Below are 20846 nucleotides of genomic sequence, written 5' to 3' on the forward strand. Positions count from 1 at the left end.
TCTTATTATTCGTACTGCGAAGGCTAAATCTAGAAATAAAATAGTTATTGTATTGTGATGTAAGTCGCGACAATGTTTGATCCTCCATTTCGTAGGGCAAAAAAAAAAAAAATAATAATAATACAAAAAAGGAAAAAAAAATTACTGTACAGATGGCAGTGAGCAAAGTGGGCTACAACATTCGGCCAAGTCCCAGCTACACACACAATAACCATTGTGTAAAATTGACGTGACGGCAAGTTAAATACGTTAACGACTCGGTATTGGTTGGGTTCAAAGAAGAAAATTTACGAGCCGATTACGAAGTAAGATCGAGTGAATTGTTAAGATACAATAATTATGTTTTTCATTCTTTCAAGTTTCCAGGAAAATGGCCTTGGCTTTACCGACAGAGTTTGCTTTCTTCCAATTTCTTTTCCCAGCTGATGACAGACGCAGTTCGCAGTTTGATCCACCGAAACCTGCCCGACAGAGACATATTCCCGGTCCAATGCATTTACCACCTCTTCGACATTTTGGTTTGCATATAGCTACATGAAATATTTTAAATTAAATCGGCGTTTCCTCCATAAAGCAAAGACTATAATCACCTTTTTGACATCTGGATCCATGATATTCATCTGGACATGTGCATTTGCCAGGAGCTGAGCAAACACCTCCATTCAAACAAGGCTGCCCACAAATCGCTTCAAGAAAGAATAATGCCATTAAAATGATAAAAAGTTAGACTTTTCCCAAGATATTGACATTACCAGTTTCACAACGAGAACCAGTCCAGCCTTTTTTGCATGCGCAAACTTTCCGGCGGCTGCAGTGTCCGCCATTAAGGCAGCTTGGATGACACGTTGGCGCAGTCCACTGGCATTGTCTACCTACAAAGCCTTCGGGACATTGGCAACGATTCCGCCTCATACAAGTCCCTCCATTTTGACAAGGAACCGTACAACCGTCTGAAAAAATGTCGCGAAAAGATAGTTTAACATTGAAATGCGGATTTTTCATAGAATTTAATTCACCTTGTTTGGAAAAAGTATCGTTGTGCTTAGTTATCATGATTGGAGAGAGAGCATTCTCGATTAAGGATTCATCCTTTTGATCGCAATGGATGCCTTTAAAGCCTAAGAAACAGTCGCAGACATAGCCATCGACTTCGTTCAAGCATAATCCATCACGGCAGGGGTTAGGGTCGCAGAAATCGATCCGAATGCCGCAATCTGGGCCTGTGAACCCCTCTCTGCAGTGGCAGCGGTAAGTCGGATCGATCTGATTGGACGTGATGAAATCGTCTGGCGGATTACGGCACGTACCTCCGTTTAGGCACGGACAGGGTAGTACATCGACGTGTAGATGGAAATGAACAGGATGATTACATTGGTCGGAAACGGTGAGTGCAAAATTCTCGTGATTGAATGGAGACAGCGCATTTGAGACGGCCTTCCAGCGGAAAATTCCTTCCGGCGTGACTTGGGCGTCGGAAAGCGGATCGACCAATCCAAAATGCAGCGGATCTTGATCTACAGCATGGATGAAGTACTCTAACACCTGGCCATCGTAGGCTGTCGTTTTCAGCCGATTAGAGACGACAGGGGGTAAGTTGTTGGGATTAAGGCTCCAGGATTGGGGATGATCCAAACTACAGCTCTGGCACGGATTATGCGGATTGACCTCCCCGTCTGGGTAGCAAGAGTTGTCCAGATAACATACGTCTTCCCGATCACCACATAATGGCCAGCTGTCTTTTTTGGCTGGGCACGATCGACATCCAGAGTGGTAGATGGTAAGTCGACTTGTTGGTACACTATAACGGATGCCGTCGTTGGTGACGCGGATTTCCAAGTGCAACTCTTCGCTGACATCGTCCAGCACGTGGCGACGATTTGAGCCCGTCACCAGCAAGTGGCAAATAATTCGTTCTTGATCAATAAACTGAGCCGATGACGGAATGCTGCGGTTGTTATAGCTGCCACGTTGCCAACTGGACCCGTCATAGCGGCCTGGATGTATCTGGCAATTCAAACGGGATGAATCAATGAATCCACTACCAACGATTTCGATTTTCCGGCAGTCGCTTGCGCGAAGATCACACAGTCCATCCCCATCGCCAACTTTCTCGATCCGTGGAGGAGTATCTATTTTAATGAAACAAAACAATTAGCAATTAGGAAAAAAAAAACTTGCAAGAAACGAAAAGTGGGAAGGTACCATCCATTAGACTGCAATCACTTCCGTAAAATCCAGGCTGACAAACGCATCCGTAAGGTAAACAGACGCCCTGGTGGGAACAGCGATTGGGGCAATTAAGAGCTTCGATTATGATTGGCGGAATAACAGGGCGCCCGAGAATATTTCGTGGCCAATCAGAAGCTCTTCGATATGTGGCTTCTACTTCACACTGATCTTCCAGGAGACCCAAGGACTCTTGAGCCCAGGCGGGGTCCTCATTGCGGCTGACATCTGTATATGAACGTAATCGGATTAACATCTATAAACGTAAGGTCTGGTTTAAATACCTTCAACGCAGATCTGGATAGCCTTCATAATGAAATTGCCGACTAGATATTGTCCACATTCGAGCGCCACGGTCGAATTGACCAGGAAATTGGAACAGTAGAGAGTGACCTCTTCTTCGTCATTCCAGGTTTGGTGGCTGCTGCCGCCTCCATCCATTTTTCCTGGAGTATCTCTGCGATTTCGGCTGTTAGCCACTGTCCAGTGAATGTCACGGCCAAGATTGGTGCCGCTACTGGAACTCTTGAAAGATGACCAGTTATGATCCACCGCAGGAGGATGTTGTTGAATTCTCGCATCGTTTTCCTCCACCGAGGCCGAATCTCTTTGTGGAGTGTCAATCAGATTGAAGCTGTTGATAATGTCGTCATCGATATCCATGCGGACTTGATCGCTAATGTCCAAATAATTGAAAAATGTTGTCCACTCGACGACTGACTGTGGCTGCTGACATACGGGTGGGCAGTCTTCCAGTGCAGGATCGCACCTAAGAATTAAAAGAATTTGATTGAAACGTCGCTCGGAAGATGATAAACTCAATCAGTTACTTGAGATGATTCGTTACAATGGCATTGGAAAGGTATGCGTCCTGGGAAGGTCTGCAAGCGCAAAATTCCTCCGAAAAAAGAACTTGAGATTGTTTCTGCTTTGTTTTCATCGAATCCGCCAATCGGATATTATTATCGGGATTGCACAGTCCACCAATCGTCTCGGTGAGCTCTTCCGGCTCTGGCCCAGCATCCACGACTGACACAGACATTCCCCATTCTTCTGTACGAATGCGGACTTTTCCTCCGTGTTCCAAAACCACCTAACATTCACAAAAGAAAAAGATTTAAACCAAAATTGAATGAATAAAAAAAATAATAAAAATAAAATTTTTTTTTAAAAGAAATATTACCGTGATGAGTTTGCCTTGCCGAGATTCAAGCACTTTAAATTGTTTCCGACCATTAGGAACCTTTCCAGTCAACGACATTTTTGGAAGAGGTCGCCTTCCACCGAGGATTTGATAAGGGCTATTAGTCGTTCGCCTTGAATGTAATGGCTGACAACGATCCATCAGGAAAGTTTCATCTCCTGATGAAGAACGAACTTCTGCTGAACAGATACACAAGGCATCCTTCCTGCCGGAATAGCAAGGCTGATATTCCGTCCAAACCTAAAAAGAAAAAGAGAAATTGCGATTAAACAAATGCGCGAAACCGTAACCCTTTGCCCGTTTTCCCTTTACTTCAAATGATTGTTGACGATTGCTGTAAAGTAAATGGCGTCCAGCTTGATCTACTTTATCCAGCGAGTCGGCCACGCTAATGACGTGTCCCTGCGTAAAAGCGTAACATTGAATGGGAGGGACATCCAAAACCTGAATAAGGAAAGAGAACAACAAGTCAAATTTTGACTGAAGTTGAGGAGAAATTCTTGTTTTGCTTTTTTTTTTTAACCTGGAAGGTGATGTTGGGTAATTGATACCCATGCCACCAGGCGTCACCGTAACTGCTCACAACCAGCTGGAGAACGACTGGGCGTTTACGCGAATTCGTTCGTACGAAATCGGTGACGGGGACAACGAGAAAATGTTGCTGGACAGGCGAGGATGTCGTTTCAGAATCGAGCGATAACTGGCACTGTGAAATGGCCAGAGGTTGCGAAAGGCCATCGTCCGGTTGAACGACTTGAACAGTCAAATGGCAGTCGTGTTGATTAATGTGGGCGGCGCAGGTGAAAGGCACAGTCGCTGTCAAGGTGACATTGACGAAGCTGCCGTTCTTGTACACTTTAGTGACATCATCCACGCCCGGGCTAATGACGATTCCGGCTGTGAAAACGGAGCTCGTAACAGACGGATTGCTCATCAACGTCATTGGACTATCCGGTTCATCATCGACGATAACCTCCACTTGGCACATCACCTAAACAAACCAGCAAAACCAATCCATTAAAGGGAAAGAACTCTACACAGAAACGCGCGCGCGCGCACACACACACACAAAGTGATACAAGGCACTTTGATTTCACGATGTAAAATGAGAATTTTTATGGCCATCAACTTGTAATAAATTCTATCCAAAATAGGATATAAAAATAAATAGATATAGATATACAGACAGACTAGGAAGTCATCAGCCATCTGCTGCAAAGACGAAAAAAAAAAAAAAATGAACAGAAAAAAAAGGAAAACGTAGGGACTGTGACTGAATAATGGATGGCGCAGGATACTGCCACTTACAATTTGTTAACTGTACGTATAGACGGAAGAAATCTGTCAAAAATAAAAGTTAAAGCCGTCTATAAATCTCAGCCCCTCCACCGTTCCTCCTACTCCTACTGCAAGAGGACGAAGCAGAAAGAAAGAAAGAAAAAAAAGGTTCCAGCTTCGCCGCAGGATAAAATCGAATCCATCATCGACTATACATAGATGTATAAGCTATAGACGTAACAGAGAATTGTGCTCCCAATATCAACACAACTGCCGGACAAAAGGCATGGCCCTGTGGGTGTCGCGTAAACAGGGCAGATGATGGATCGCTATATATTGGAAGAAGATGAAGATGAAAGAAAAAAAACTTTTGGTAGATGGTTAACTTATTTTCCTTCCCTTCCGCAGCAACAACAACAACAACACGAAAGTTGTTTTTTTTTTTTCTTTCTTTTTTGGGGAGGGTTATGCTTAGCATTTGATGACTCTGAAACATCCAACAAGAACTAAAGAAAGTTCTTTTCTCTCGTTCTAGTTGTTGTGGACCGACCGCTTATAATGGTTACGATCACTAATTTCTCACACGCATAGCTGCATCTTCTTTGAAGCCTACATGTATAGAAAATAACTGTTTGAATTTCAAATAAGGTGTGTGTGTGTGTGTGAGAGAGAGGGTTAGTCGTAGGCTCAATGGCTTTAGATAGTTAGATTATATTGCTCTGACCTTATTGCCAGCGGTGATTTTGTGGCGTGGTAGGAGGTCGTAATGTTCCGGTTTCTCGGCCGACGTCTGGGCGGTCGTCTGCTGGCCCGTGCCGGACAAAACGATCCAGTGGAAACTTCACACACATGACGTTTGTTTTATATCAGACCCAAAATCAAAAGGGGGAAAATAAATAAAAATATACATGAAAGGAGAAAATTCGAAAAAGAAAAATGGTCAGAATCTTTAAATAATATAAAGAAAAGTGAGTAGAGAAATGTACCGGAATTTCTTAACGCCGTGATGGGAGGAGTTGATGGCAATAGAGCAGTTGAGATAATCGGCATCGGCGTGAATTTCAGGCGGCCGGTCAAAGGTGAAAACATCATCTCCTTGAAAAACGAAACGGAATTAAGAAAAACAAAAGAACGACGGCTTTTTGTTATTAGATTTGTGGGTGTTTTAACGTCAAACAAAAAAACCCTTTCTTTGTCTCGAACGGGAATTAAAAAAGGGATGGCTTTTAAAGGCTGACTCCAATTTTGATCTAGTTCAATACGGCGAGATAAGGCATGATTTTGAATTCATTATATGGGGAATAACATTTCCTCTCTTGAATAAGGTAAAAAAAAGGAAAAAAAATGAAATAATAAATGCCTGACATACTCTTTTTGGCTCATCCATATTTCTTTTTAGTGCATAAAAAGCAAAATCAACTGACGGAACATAAGCGTTAAAAGGAAAAGAGAAGTTTTGCTTTAGTTGCAAGCAAAGAAGAAAGGCGACCGGTTATTCCTTTGCTTTTACAATTGATTGTAATTTTCGTTACCGCTCGTTGAAGGAAGCTGGGCGCAATAAGCCATATTACAGGCTTCAGTCGGCTGGAGTCGATAGACGAAATAGCTGGAACAATTGCGAACGGAAACGGGGTATTTCATGGCGCAGCAGTCGTCATATTCGGTCACGGGGACGCTGTCATCCTCATCGTCGTAATGATGACGACTCCAGGAAGAGCAGGCAGTCAGCTGGGTTTGCTGGAACGTATCGGGCAGGCGTTGGCCATCGTCCAGTCGTAACCAAAGGGGTGCCTGAGTTCCGCAGTAGTTGACCGAAGCGCAGCGGGTCGGCATCTCAGCCGACCTTAACATGCAAATGAATTGAGAGAAGAAGAAGAAGAAGAATAAGGAAAAAACAAAAAATGTCGGAACGTCAGTGAGTCGCAAAACATGGGCATGTTAAACGATTTCCCTTAGCACAAGAAAAGAAAAAAAAGAAAAACGAGTTTCAATCCTTATTTGACTTGGTCGACCTGATACAAATCTACAAGTTTCTCGACGTGATGACAGAATGGCCATGTTTTTTTTCTTTCTCCCTCTTTATTTCAAAGAGACCGGTGCAAATGGACTTCATTAACGTCCATCGCAGCGTTTCAAAAAGGGTGGGGTCGCCGCTCTCGTCCATGAGCAGACAATAACTTTGTTGTTTTTTTTCTCGTATGAGCAAACCCAAAAGGAGTTGCAATAACAACGCAGAGAGAAATAATAATAATCATTACCGGTTTTGTATGGTGAACCGGTACCACCCGACAGAGAGTTGTCGGTCACACAGGACATCGCGGGGCGTCTGCGGTTGGTACAGTGGACTGCGGCGGAAATCGTCCAGCACACGATGGTGATCGCACGGATCCAAATCTGATAGCAGAAAAAAGAAAATTATTCCATAGAATTTCATGAATTAAAATGAATATCGACTTGTACAAATTTTCTTATCTATGTTTTTCAATTTTGGTAAGTTGGTTAAAATAAAAAAATAAAATCAAAAAAACATTTTTTGGTCGAGTGGGAAATCTGAGAATTAGAATAATAGTCACCCGCCTCTATATGTCTTTATGCTCTTTTCTAGTCTATGGACACGTCCGATGACTCGGCAGCATGACACTGCACACATACAAGATAGACTAGCATTGACTACTCCAAAAGGGAGGGGGATGATACAAGTTAGAGAGAAAGCCATTATGTTGTAATGACCCCAACATGTGCTAGGAACAACTGGGGGCCTCTATGTTCGGGGTCACCATAGAAAAGAAGAACGTGGTCCTCTCTGTAGAGGGCTGGTTCTCATTTCCAATAGAAAAGGGAAAAAAAAAAAAAACAAGATTCGAAACATTTTCTTCAGAGAGAGAAAGAGAGACCTGAAAGAACGGGGATGATTTCTGTTGAGAGAGTGGCGGAAAAAGGAAGAAAAATAAAATGCATTCCAGCACCATTGGCGGCGTATTAGTGGTGCTGGGTCCCTTTATTTTCTTCTTCTTCCCCTGACCCATGGACCGCCCCTATTGTCGGTGAAAATGGAGAAGGCACGTGCACACTGTGTAAGAACAGCGGGAGACGACACATGCGAGGCTTAATGAAACGGCAGACGGCTAAATCATCTTGGAACAATTTGCTTCAAGCTCCATTTCTATGCATGGAACCGATTGTCGGTAATGAGACGTTTTCTTCTCTTTTAACATACACACGTCTTGCCTCCTTGTCACTGTAAGGAAAATATTTATTACATTATTTATGGACAGAAAAAATGTGCATACCACAACACCATACAGTGTCGATATCATTACTGGGTATGTTCTTGTGCAATCATGCTGCGAGGTTGGAATCAAGATTTCTCATATCAATGCACCAGCAGATGAATTGACTATCATGTTTTTCCTGCATTCCTGACCAACATTGAACCTTACTCTCTGTTAAATAGCTTCAAGTTACAAGGGCACAGAAAAAATGGGAGATAACTGCTGACGCCAAACCTATTTGTAAATAAATGTCAAGCGTTTTGGCACACACATGAGTTTTCAAACAGGAAGCATTCCTACAAACATATAAAGGATTTAAAAAAAAAAGTGTTTTGCTTACTATAATGTATCACTTACTTCTTCTGGTGTGATACTAATCGAATGGGACACATATGGAATATTACGAGGTCACACAAGTTTGCTGGGTACAGGACTGCCAATGCATTATTATCGATTTACAGTGGGAAAGGATTACAGTAAACTAAACTTGGTAGCAAAATAGACACAACAACTGTAAAAATCCATTAGACTTTCCTCTGTTTGCTTTTCGAAATATTGTTGCACGATGCGTCAAACATTCGCCATCACTGCTGGTCAATTTTCAATCAGCTAATCAATCATGCCCCCCCACACGCTGAATTGTATTTAACCATGATATTTTATCAAACTAAAAATTTATATATTAACTAGAGAATTCCCTTAATGATTATCTTTTGCGTCACAGCGTGAGCAGAGTAGAAACATTACTTCCTCATTTCCAATTTAGGAAAAGATGGACAACGCTGTAAAAGAAGAAAAAGGGGGCTCGTAGAGACACGAAAGAACCAGCACGCGCGGTTATATTCAATGACTTGACAAATTCATTCGTAACTGGCAAATGAAAATGTTGGAAAATGTTTCAATCTTAGAGCTCAACTATAGGCACCTGGATAGGAATCGAACATGTAGAGATGTCACGGAACGATGAGCTCAGCAATAAATAAATTCAGAAAAAAAAATGAAATCTCAGGCAAGTCGTTAATAATAAATAAATAAATAATAAAAAAAAAAAACCAGTTGTCCAACAACACGACAAAACGATAAGCAACCAAAATAAAAGAAATGAAGAGATTGTGAGGGGGAAAGTAGAATAACCAGGTCATGTGTCTGTTCCAGACTAGCAGCTTCAAATTGATTCCAACTGGCGATTACGGTCGATGGGTGTAACTATACAGACACTAATTGGACACCTGGTTCGTCCCTTTTCCCTTCTACTTCCTCATAACACAATCATTAAGATTGGAAAGAACGAGATTAGTTGCAGTTTGCAACGGCAAAAGTGTAGGGGCGGCTTTCTCTTGTCTTTCCTTAACGCTGACGGATAGGTGACGAAAGGTCTGGAACATGGGCCATTACTACAGCTTGTATTCCAAATAGCGTCAATTTTCCAAACGGAAACCATCTGAGTGATGGTTCTGTCATTCGTCTGAGTGACCAAACACATGAAAAATATGTTAATTTTGTAGGGTCCTATTGACGCAGAATGACAGGCCAACCGCTCCCCTCTTCTCCCTCCCCCCCGGTCGTCTGTTTTGAAACAGAAAATCTCCCTCTTTTTTTTTTATCTATACGAACAATCAGTTCACACTAAACCAAACTTCCCAATAGTCCAACGTAAATTACAACTCAACACATAACCCTTAAAAGGGACTTTTGTGTGTGTGTGTGTGTTGAAAATGCGAGAAGGCACACGCACAAAATTCCCAATAGGATATTGGCATTTTCAAGTCATCGATATTCTTTTAAAGATGGCGTGCATTGTAAACACGCAGACGATTTTGTAGCAGAAGAAACAATAAAGCCATTATTCAAACACACCCATTATGTAGCCAAAGGTGTGTGTGTGTGTGTTGATATTGAACGCAGTTTGAGCCATATAAAGTCACCTCCACACGAAACGTTTTCAAAATAAACGTGTTTTGTTCGTGTGTGTGTGTGGGGAAATCTTTTTTGACACCTGGTCGCGATAATTCACGTCGTATGCAAATCTATTTGGATGGGAATCTCTCACGTCGGATCTTTTCTTTTTTTTTCGGGGGCGAACTTTTCGCTCCGTGTGATGCGAAACTTTCGTGACTTGGCGCAGAACAATATTCTAATCAAACGTTGCCAATCTTTCCCGTATATCGCCCCTAACGTGTTTGTTTATTTTTCTATTTTTTTTTTTTTCATGAAAATGTTTTGTTCCAGTTTTCATTTTGTTCCAAATAATTCTTCCTGCCGTCCTTTTCGGATCAACCCCATCGATCAATTTGGACGTTTACGCCCTTGTTGAGACAAAATCTTGAAATTCAAGAAAGAAAAAAAAAAAAATATGAAGTTTTAACAAACAAATAAGGGATGAGGCACCTAAAATGGCGGGGTTTGACACGGGGCATGTCCTTTGATTGCTTTCTTTTTTCGTTCATCGATAGCGTCTCTTTTACATAGATTTTGTTGTTGTTGTTTGACAATACCCAATTTCTCAAAGTTTCTTTCTTGTTTTATTTGGTCTTTCTATTTGGGCGACGTGCACATCCACTATATAACAGTGCGTAGTACAAGGACACGAGCTTGTTGAGCGGAAATGATTGGCGACGCGATGGCTGTGCGGATCCGTTCTGCCCACAACGGGAAGAGAAAGGCAAAAAAAAAAAATAAAAAATGGCAAAACGCAATGGCCGAATATGGAACGACATGTAGGCGCGGCGACAACAACAAACGGCCCAGCATTTTCGCCCCTCGGGAACAACAATAACAAATGAATTGGCGTGGAAAACAAAACAAAAAACTGATTTACTGACTGACTGGACGTACCAATCGAACCGTAACTTAAAAAGGAGAAAAGTAACGCAATTTTTCTAATTGTTGAGGTCACTAAATAGATGACTCGTTTCATCGGGTCGGAGGAATTACGGCGCTGGAACAGAGCCAAGATGAAATCAAGAGGCAAATTCCTATTCGGACGCAATGAAGGGCAATGATTGTTACTGACGTTAGCAGAGGTCCTATTGACAAAACTCGAGAGGCTATTCCATCGGCACTATTTTCGGTGAAATGAGCTCGTTGAAACCTCAGAAGCTCTTTTCACAATACCGTGTCCTTTCTTTTCTTTTCAACCATCTTCCATCTATACGATTTCTTCTCCCGTTATCCAAACAGAAAGACGATACATCGAAACACAAACAGAGTTCTTCAGGTATATCAAAATGGATACACTCCCGCTGATCTGTTGTCACACACACACAAACGTATGGGATATAAGCCATTGAAAACTGAGGTTTTGTTAAGAGAAAAAAATAAAAATAAAAATAAAAGGAAAACGAAGAAAGATGAGAAGAACGGCGGGAGATGACGAGCATCGCAGATAATCATCTTTCTGTCTTTTGAAAACGAACCTATAGGTTTGCTGTGTGTGTGTGTATAATGTGTCCCCCTATACAAACCATGCCCTCGTCTCGTACCAAAAGGAAAAAGGACACCGCATTTCAGGGCTGTAGGCGACATTTCAATATCATCTTTTTTTTCTTCTTCTTCCTTTCAGACCAGTGAGCGTTGCAGCGCCCATTCCAGAAAAGAAAAGAAACAAAAATTATGGAAATTCATCATCATCCTAACTATACAGTAGGGGGAATATTATACACACATTTCATAAAAAGCGATAAAAAAAGAAAGAATGAACAACTCTCTCTTTGACCGCTTTAAAGAATGTAAGCAACAGTCAGCTTCCTTATTGGCTCTTATATAGCTCTCGGATAAGTGTCAAACAAAAGAATGCAGCACTTGCGCGTACCTTCAATTCGAAGGTGTACATCCACCAGACTTTCCAAGTAATTTCCTCCAACCAAAAGAGATTCGCTCTGCACTTGAAATGCAACAAGATGTTGGATACATTTCAAAACAGCTGTTCAATGCCAGCAGCGTGGCAAAGAGCCCCCGATTGATTGACAGGCTCTATACGGTGTTGTTGCAGCAAAACAACATGGTACGCAAACAGCGCACAAATGTGTACCCCCGATATCAGTGGAGAGAGAAACGCATTCGACTTTGGTAAGACGCTCAAGAAATTCGATATCTTTCCATTAGAACGGAGAGCGTGAAAGCAACACCCTCCGACATGCAGACGAACAAGGGAAGTTGTGATAATACAGAGGGCGGGTAGTACGACGACATGCCATCAGCCCCCCCCCCCCAAGAAAAAAAGCCAATTGACATTCCTTCCTTTTTTTTTTTGTAGATGGGGGGAAGAAATGAAAGACAATGTTGGATGTTGAAAAAAAATATCTCGCAACGTAAAACGGAAATAAATTTTGTTATCTAGTCGAGTAGAAGAAATTCAAGAGGGTGCCATACAGCTTTTTCGGAGATAATCAAACGACGATAATAAAAACAAACTGGTGATATATATATGGCAGATAACGCAATAATTAATTTCGTTTCTTTTCAATATCGACAGTCAATCGCAAACGGATAACAAATGGCTTGATTTGGAAATTTAATGGGATGTTGAAAACGTTCCATGATAACACGAAAGAAAAAAAAAATACCAAACCCCCGTTTTTAAATATACGACCTGTAGATGGAGAGGAGCTAGGGAGGGAGGGAGGTAGAATTTTATAATCAAAGAAGAGCACCTCTATCTCTATCGGAATACTAAAGTTTAATTATAGGGAAAAGAATTATAGCCACTCTTACCTTGACAGGAGACGACGACCAAAACCAAAATGGCCACCAACGACGCTGGAACTAAATGGCAGCTTGTCATCATTGATGTGGCTCTGTCGAGCACAGCCAGTAATCAAGTCCCTACATTAATAACAAGAAGAAGAAAAAAATAGCATCAAACACTTTATCGCCATCTCTAGATCTTGAAAAATATATATAAAATTAGCTATGCAAATGAGCAAAAAAATGCTTATTGAGAATGAAAAAAAAAAGACGACCTGTGGATTGAACCGACAAACTACGACATACAATGTGCCTACGCCTTAATGGGCATTCCACCCTTTAAACCGAGTCCCGCAAACAAACAAAAAAAAAAGGACTAATCATTCGTCTTTCTTTTTTTTTCTACCACCGAATATCTCTTTTTTCTTCCCTTTTCTAATACATTCCCCCCCCCCCCTTCTCTTGGCCAGTTTGTTGGATTGATGACGTCGTTAGATGAAACGACCCTCAGCTTCCCTCGCCACTGGCTGTCTTTGCTATCTGACTGCGCCCGCTCGTGTCTTTGTCGTTTGAAAATCTCACTCTAGCGGGCCCGTGTCAACCCAGCACTTCTTCCTTTTTTCTTTCTTTTGCCTTTCCTCCAGTTGAACCCTATTAAAAAGATTGGGATCTTTCCGCCTGGTGCGCGCGGCGTTGCATAACATTACACCAGTCACAAGAACTTCTTCTTTTTTTTTTCCTCTTTTCCTTCTTTCTTTCTTTCTTTCTTATTAGGCAAACAAAACAGACCGGAGCGGAACCAAACACGAAAGTGAGGGATACAAAAAAGAAAATGGACCAAGATAATAAATAAAGAGATTTTGGGTGGGGGGTGTTCATTACTTTCTCCCTCTGCCAATCGAGGAAGTCAACTGATATGGCTGTTTTGGCTCGTCTATAAGCCATCGGAGATATCGAATGAATAAGAAAGAAAAAAAACCATTTAAATTCCTCCATCATCATCAAACTCCTTATTTGGGCACGTTTCACATTCCAGGTGAATTTTTAGTTGGTCTTACGATTTATATGAAAATTATTCTAATGCCACGATACAAAAACGTACAAGGACCGGAAGAAAGGGCGTGACACGAGCAATTCTGAAGAGGATGAAAGCTTTCCGTCAAACTCGTTCAAAACTCAAAACGCGCGATAGAAACAGTGCACCATTGAAAACTAGTGGCGGATATGAGGTCGGGAAACGCATTAAGAATCGATTCACATTTCGAACAAGAAGAAGAAGAAAAAAATATGAAAACTTCCGCTGAAAAGGGAGACGGACAACAGGATGAACAGAATCAAGCCTGTATCTACCACATCTGTTAGACATCAGCACTTTGACGAAAGACATTCTTCTTTAGGAAACGTTCGAAAAAGGAAAAAAAAAAAAAAATGATTCTGAAGAAATGGGATTTCACTTTCCTCCCTCCTCCCACCACCCATCATTTTTCACTTCTCTCTTTTCGTCTGTCGATGATGATGATGAGCTATTGTGTGTCATGTTATGTATACATAGGAAACCGTCAGACAACATCATCACCCCCCAAAGAAGAAGAAATCAAACAGCTAACTCGAAGAAGGAGATTTCCCTGTGGCAGATTAAGAAGTTGCAGGGATGCACGTATTCAGGTTGACAGGCCATCGGCTTTACATTCATTTCTCTCTTTCTTTTTTCTTATTCTTCTTCCCCCTTCTTGTTTGGGCCAATGATGGATGGCAGGGGTAGCCCACGCCTTCATCATCATCGTCGTCGTTGGACGTCGACGTTTCCCTTTTTTTTTTTGATTCTACAAAGAAAAAGAAAAAACCCACCCTACACAAAGTTTTTGTTTAACCCTCCTCCTGCTCGTTAACAATGTTTTCGAGGTAAAATAACAAAAATTTCTACCTGTTGATTTGAACGAAAAAGATGAATTCGTTTTTCTATTATTCCCTACCCCCCCACCTCACTTTCAACAAAAACCATTTTAATACAGGCTGATGCTCTATACGATGTGTAATTTCCATTCGCCCTAGAGGATCGTCGAATAGTTAATAAACAAACAAAATCATCCCAACAAAACAAGCAACATAGGGAAGAAAAACTCAATCGATTAGATGTTGTGTTGTTTGACGATGATTTTGATTGCTTCGGATAAATAGGGGGTGTGCGCAAATACCTGAGCAATAACACACACACACACTACGGATTTGAATATAGGGAAGAGAGCCTACGCTTGCATGTAATGAAGTGCTAGCCATTGACTAAAATAGAAGGAAAAAGAATAAAAAAAAAAATTTACGACAGGAAGTTAAGGAAAAGAACAGTTTGAATTATTTAAAAAAAAAAAAACAATAGGGAAACTTTTTAGCTGTTATTTGTTTCTTCCGCAGTTTTGATGCCATTTTTTTGTTTTGTTTTGTTTTTATAGTTTACAGATGCCGCGTGTGGTAATTGACGACCGTCTATAACCACAGCGCGAACCGTCTGCGTTTTGTTTTCAAGTCGTAAAATGTTACAGATAAAAATAAAAAAACAAAGAAAAACTATCGTAGAGAAACGATTCGCCGAAAAAAATAAAGAAAAGAAAAGGCAATGAAAATATCAAGTCCCTTCCTATTCTTTTAGTACGGATAGTAGCTTATATGACGCATCCCACTAACAAACTCTTAAAAGACTACCTGCTGCTATAAGATATCAACCGCCATAAATAAAAATAAGAAAACATTTTCGACTCCATTTCTTCCGTTTTTTTTTCTTTTTCTTTCGCTCTTAAAAAAAGAAAAAATCGCGTCGATAACGAGCGACAGAAGTGATTGACTCGTTCTGATACGGCGCAAGCGTTTTTAGGCAATAGAACAATTAATTTGTTATAATTGAAACATCGCAAGTGGTTCACTCACCCGAATGTTGAATTCGTTTTTCCTGGAGACGCGCGCACGTCAACAATTTTTCTTTTTCTTTTTCTTTCCCGGCCGAGATAAACAAATTTTTAAAAATCCACGTGAAACAGTTAGGGTCACGATATCGACGATATTTCCACTAAAAATCGATGACGTCCGTACTTGGTGGGTGAGAGCCGACGACTGGGACCTTCTGCGCCGCCATCCGCCTATATCATCATAACACTGCGGGCAGGGCAAGGCAGGGCAGGAGCAGAAGGAGGAGGACGAGGAGGCGGCTTTTTCCGAGAGGGTGAGACCCTTTTTCAAAAGCTCCTATGGCTTACGTTATATAGGACAACATTGGCCCGGTGCTGATAGCGACCCACCGACCATTATTGCCATAAATAAAGTCTAGAAAAAAAGGAAAAAAAAAAAGGGAGAAAATGGATGAAATTCTTTGAAAATTGGTTAAAGTAAAAATGTAGAAATCACCGAGTAAAAGGAACGTTTCAAGCCTATCTGTTAAGCGCGTTGGAGCCATCAAGGTGGAATGAACACGGCCACAATTCAGTCGCCCATTTTCAATCCTGTTGGGGAAGGAGGGAAAAAACAAAACAAAACAAAAACAGATAATTATTTATTTTCAAATGTATGGATGCATTATTATAATTAGATAATTCCTACGGTCAAGTGATTGAAATTTAAATGAAACAATGTGTGAAAAGATAAGGGAGAAAGGGCCGGTTTTATTTACGACTTTGGGGTTCATCCCTATATTTGGCCCTCCCCACGTACTAACATACAAATAATAAACTAAACGTGAAGAAATTCTCCTCGTGAAAGAAATTGAAACAAAAAAAAAACGAATCACACCTTTCAGAGTAGAACGAGATTTGATGCAGTTCAGTAAAAACAAAAATTTAACAACAACCAAGGGGATTATCATCTAAATCGTTGCTCGTTGCCCCCTATATATGGTGGCAACCCCATACGTAATAAATAAATACAAAATGAAGAAGAAGAAGAAAAAAAAAATTGATAAGATTGCTCGTCCTGCCACTGATTCAAGTATGTTTACAACCATCAATAATTCATACCAACTTCCCATAAGAACCCTCCCAAACAACGTAGTGAGTCAACTATATTTTTTTTGTTATTCCTTTTGGTAAAAATTCCTTCACAATATAGTCCCCCACCCCCCTTCATCTGGACGTGCAATCAAAGGTGGAGGAAGGCTTAGCCGGAGCAATGGAAAAATATATCCACAGACCCGGCTAGTTATTATCTATAGAATTATCCGGCGCGCTTCCTTCATCCGGCCCATCATTTATATAGAGTTCCAGCTCTATTAGGGAAGGGAGGGTAGGAAAAATTTTTAGCTTATTATTCACGGTTAAAAAAAAAAAAAAAAAAACGGGAGGTTGTAAAAACTCGGAGTTAAACAACTGTCTCACGAAGCTCCACTGTCATTCCCATCACTCGTCGTCTCCGCCGGTGTAATAGACTTTTCCCCTTTTTCCAACCCCTTATATAGCACAGGAACTATTCCGTCTTTCTTTCTCTCTCTCTCTCTATGAGAATTGTCTTTTTTAAGACTGCCGTGAGCGAGCCCAAAGTTATCTTTGATGTGTGTACCTCGTCTTATTTACATTGGTTGGTGATTTACAACCGAGATCCGGAGCAACAGCATTACGGCAATCTTATTTACTTAGGGCAATGCGAGTCGACAATACAAAAAAACTAACACCGACGACCATCGAGTCGTAAACTTTTTTTTTTTTAGATATCAAAGTTGGTAATGTACTGGACTTTGTTAAACTCACAATCTCATATTTTTTGTTAAGCCGTGGTCAGTGACTTAAAAAAAAAAGGTTCAAACCAACGACAGGGAAATGTTGGATAGAACACGGTTTGCTTTTGTTGTACTACGTTCCGCACATGAAAAGAGGGAAATAGAGCAAAACCCAAGTAAATAGACCGGTTCTGCATATTCAACTGCGTAGTCGTTGCATATGGTTCAGTTATGGCCATTTTTTTGTTTCCCTTCTTAAAGCAACGAGGGTCACTTCCAAAAGCGGACACCCCGAAATAAAAGAGTAAACCTCCACGACAAGAAAATAATGTTGAGTTCTACAAAGAAAATGGAAGTTTCCGTTGTTTGCCAATGTAACGGAACGGACATGCGAGTGCACAAGAGAGTCCAAAAAGGTAGTGGTAAAGGGCGGTAATATTCAATCTATAAAGGACACACAATATCATTTATAGAGAGAAAGATGTACGGTATGCGATAACCCGCCCGTATAGAAGCTACAAATAGTTCGGGGGGAAAAGGAAATTCTTATTCTTGTAACAGGGTTTGGCTACCCTCAACACTATATTGTCTGTGCGTCGTGTGTCGAAAGGAGCAGAACGGCTCAACGGTATCGCAGCCCCCACTTTCTCCATTGTCAACAATAAAAGACGTATTGATAAATTTGAAAACCGTCAAATTTGTCGAAGAATATGTGAAGTTGAATGGAACATTTAAATACCATTTAACTTTCAAATTTAATTCTAATCCTGAACTGTGTGGAAACGATAGTTGTAATAATAATATTTACCTTTTACGTCGTTCACTTTTTCGCCATCGGGAAAGACGTACAGACTTTTTCGGAATGCACTTAAATTCGGAGAAGCAATCACGTCATCCTAAAACCAGATGAAAACTTACAACACTTGAACAAGTTGATGGGAAAAATACAAAAACAGTCGAACCACCTGAAATTGATCGTTGTCCATTCCAACCGCTAGATGGTAGCATGTTCCTGGCCAACAGAAAATAAAAATTATGCATTGTTATCGTTATTCAACAACTTGGTATAACTCAGGATTTAACTATGAAAAAACCAACAAGATTCTGTTTGGAACAATGTTCAAAATACAAGTTGCAAACCATTACATAAACAGGAATGAATTCTAAAGTTTATCTAAAATATTTTATTGCATGGAAGCCCATTGTGCAGGGTCCATTGTGTGACCCTCATGTCATCTGTTGGTTTTTCGACGTTAAATTCAATAACATTTCTATTGAACAAGTCTGGCTATACAAAAACATTTGCAGTTCTCTATAGAAGCGTATGAATAATAACAATAAAAGACACGAAAAATGGAAAACACATCGGGTTGTTGTATGGGAATTATATAGCGCCTTGCACACATATATACCTGATACTGATGGAGACGACGGGTGGTCACCGAACAAAAAGAAACCCAACACGCACTTATTGCTACAATCCAATCGTAAAATTTTCATTTTGAAACGAACTGCGTCAATTATTTTTTTCTTTCAAAATTTTCCTTTTTTTTTTTAATGGCTCCATTGATTATACCCACTGATTGGATAAACGTTATGTAAGTTCTTTAATAGGCGGCATCGCATAAAAATAAACTAACTTTGTATCTAGACCAGAACGCAACTGGCGTGCAAGACAATGCCATGTGAAGGACAGACGGTCAAAGAGGAACACGTGACCACACTTCAAAGGGAAATAACATCTCCTGGACCATTTTACTCCCCACATATGCACTGTGTTTCTGCTAACCAGTCAGCTGTAAACTAAACAATACGCAAGTGCTATTTTAAAAAGTGGCAATTGTACATTCTTGTAAAAAAAACATTTCATGTCACACCAATTCTCACACTTACCTGTTTTAGCCGTCCAGACAAAACAGGTGCTTTACATGTACTCAACACGAAGGAACGCTTGAAACTTTCAGTTTTATGACTAAAGAAAATGGGCCGTTGTATAATGGATGGATCGAATTATTCGCCGTCACCTTAGCTCATCAATAAAAAGATTCGCGAGATAAAAAGATTACAAGTTTTTTCAAAACCCGTTTAACAATGATTAACCATGCAAAACTTGTTTAAACAAACTGACCAGACTATTAATAAATCTTTTCTATACCATTCTTGACGAATTTACTTAAGTAGTAATCCCAATTACTAGTAGGAAAAAAAATAAACGAAGTAATTTAAATGATGACTTACATATTAGCATTATTCGTCCGATAGATTCCGCGTTTGCAGCCAGGAGCAGTGAAACACAAAAAGAATCCGGTGAGGATATGCAACAATGTTACCGATCTAAACGTCCTACTTCCTGGATGATAAAAGTCAAATTAGAGCAATGACTAGTGCAAGTTTCGTACTAACTGACCTCATCCAAGGCAAAATGAAGAAAAAAATACAACATACAAATCTAACAATTTCTAACCCTTAAAACTAAAAATTGCAATACCAGATTGAGCAAAATATTGAACACGCCACACAATATTACACTGGAAACTCTTGTAGCTATGTTTTATTAGATTGGGTAGGACTGGATTGGATTGACTTTAAATTTTGACTTCCTGTGATTGCAAACCAAACATTGGTTGAAGAAATGAAGTATAGTTCGCAAATTTTTCTTTACTACTCCATAGTTACAAATACATTTTTGAAGAATCAAGCACAAAATTATTTGGATAAAGCTTTACAAGATTTTCCTCTTCAACCAACCAATTAAAGCTGATTAATGGGGAATGATAGAATGTAACTTTATCTTTCAACAGGTACCTGATTTCTGTTACAACTTGAAGATATTGCAATTTTGCAAAGCCTTTTGTCTACAACATCTATACTTTTCCAGCAAAAAAAAACTATGTGGCACAACCACTGTCTACTCTAAAACTCCTAATCCCAAACATTCAAGAAAATAGGCGTTCTGTAAATAAAGACAACGTATAAAGATTACCAACTACCAGGAATGTCAATCCATCAAAAATCGCCATGAAAATTGATCGCTAATGGCGCTAATGGGATGGGACACGGCATAGAAACTGGCACAACCATAAAGACCAAATTTTGGACACTTGTGATTCCCATGCTGGTTTCCACACATGAAAGATAATTTGCACAACTTTAACATCAAACTTAATTTAAAGGAAAATAACAATTCATACCATAGTACATTCCATCTAATCTTTTGTGTTTGAGAATTTCCCCACTTCATTGACTCAGTATTATACCCGCCAAATTACTCTTCCAAACTGGACTATTAAATAGCTAATGGGTATAAAGAAAAGAACGTTTGCTCTTTGTTCACCCATCCTCCCTTTCTTCCTCGAATTTGATTGGTACGCGTTCAGTCAGCCATCATGTTTTCGAGAAACTGTTCTCAGAAAAAGGGTTTCAGCAACCTTCCCTTTTCATGACAACTAAATTTTACAAAGCGGCTATTACCACAAATTCAAACTCA

The 20846-nt window shown here is 40.3% G+C and overlaps 1 protein-coding gene across 8 annotated transcripts; it reads right to left on the minus strand.

Annotated features, from left to right (window-relative positions):
- Positions 1–28: 28 nt before the first annotated feature.
- LOC116927934 (von Willebrand factor D and EGF domain-containing protein) lies at positions 29–20704 on the minus strand. 8 transcript variants are annotated; one of them, XM_045177483.1, is made up of 23 exons: positions 20551–20696; positions 20350–20474; positions 19598–19709; positions 19253–19383; positions 18325–18371; positions 18168–18255; positions 16060–16154; positions 15586–15978; positions 12694–12804; positions 6967–7102; positions 6241–6551; positions 5695–5803; positions 5433–5547; positions 3954–4421; positions 3743–3874; positions 3410–3670; positions 3057–3319; positions 2511–2995; positions 2203–2454; positions 1017–2129; positions 753–950; positions 591–686; positions 29–530 (listed from the first exon to the last, which is right to left on the minus strand). In XM_045177483.1, exons 9-23 carry the CDS (start codon positions 12764–12766, stop codon positions 355–357), a joined length of 4188 nt encoding a protein of 1395 aa, XP_045033418.1. In that variant the 5' UTR covers positions 12767–12804; positions 15586–15978; positions 16060–16154; positions 18168–18255; positions 18325–18371; positions 19253–19383; positions 19598–19709; positions 20350–20474; positions 20551–20696; the 3' UTR covers positions 29–354. The 8 variants fall into 8 exon arrangements, with proteins under 8 accessions (XP_045033418.1, XP_045033417.1, XP_045033416.1 ...); XM_045177482.1 differs by having other exon boundaries at positions 20343–20474; XM_045177481.1 differs by lacking the exon at positions 20350–20474 and having other exon boundaries at positions 20551–20704.
- Positions 20705–20846: the final 142 nt, after the last annotated feature.

This window comes from Daphnia magna, linkage group LG7 (assembly GCF_020631705.1).
Source record: "Daphnia magna isolate NIES linkage group LG7, ASM2063170v1.1, whole genome shotgun sequence".
Classification (NCBI taxonomy): Eukaryota; Metazoa; Arthropoda; class Branchiopoda; order Diplostraca; family Daphniidae; genus Daphnia; species Daphnia magna.

Bases quoted from the DNA above. Each gene is read 5' to 3' on its own strand.
- LOC116927934 (XM_045177478.1), bottom strand. From the start codon at position 12,766: ATGATGACAAGCTGCCATTTAGTTCCAGCGTCGTTGGTGGCCATTTTG. The intron at 5,804-6,240 runs GTAACGAAAATT...TCGTTTTTCAAG, and splicing joins CCAGCTTCCTTCAACGAGCG to GAGATGATGTTTTCACCTTT. The intron at 3,671-3,742 runs GTAAAGGGAAAA...TTTTCTTTTTAG, and splicing joins ATCGTCAACAATCATTTGAA to GTTTGGACGGAATATCAGCC.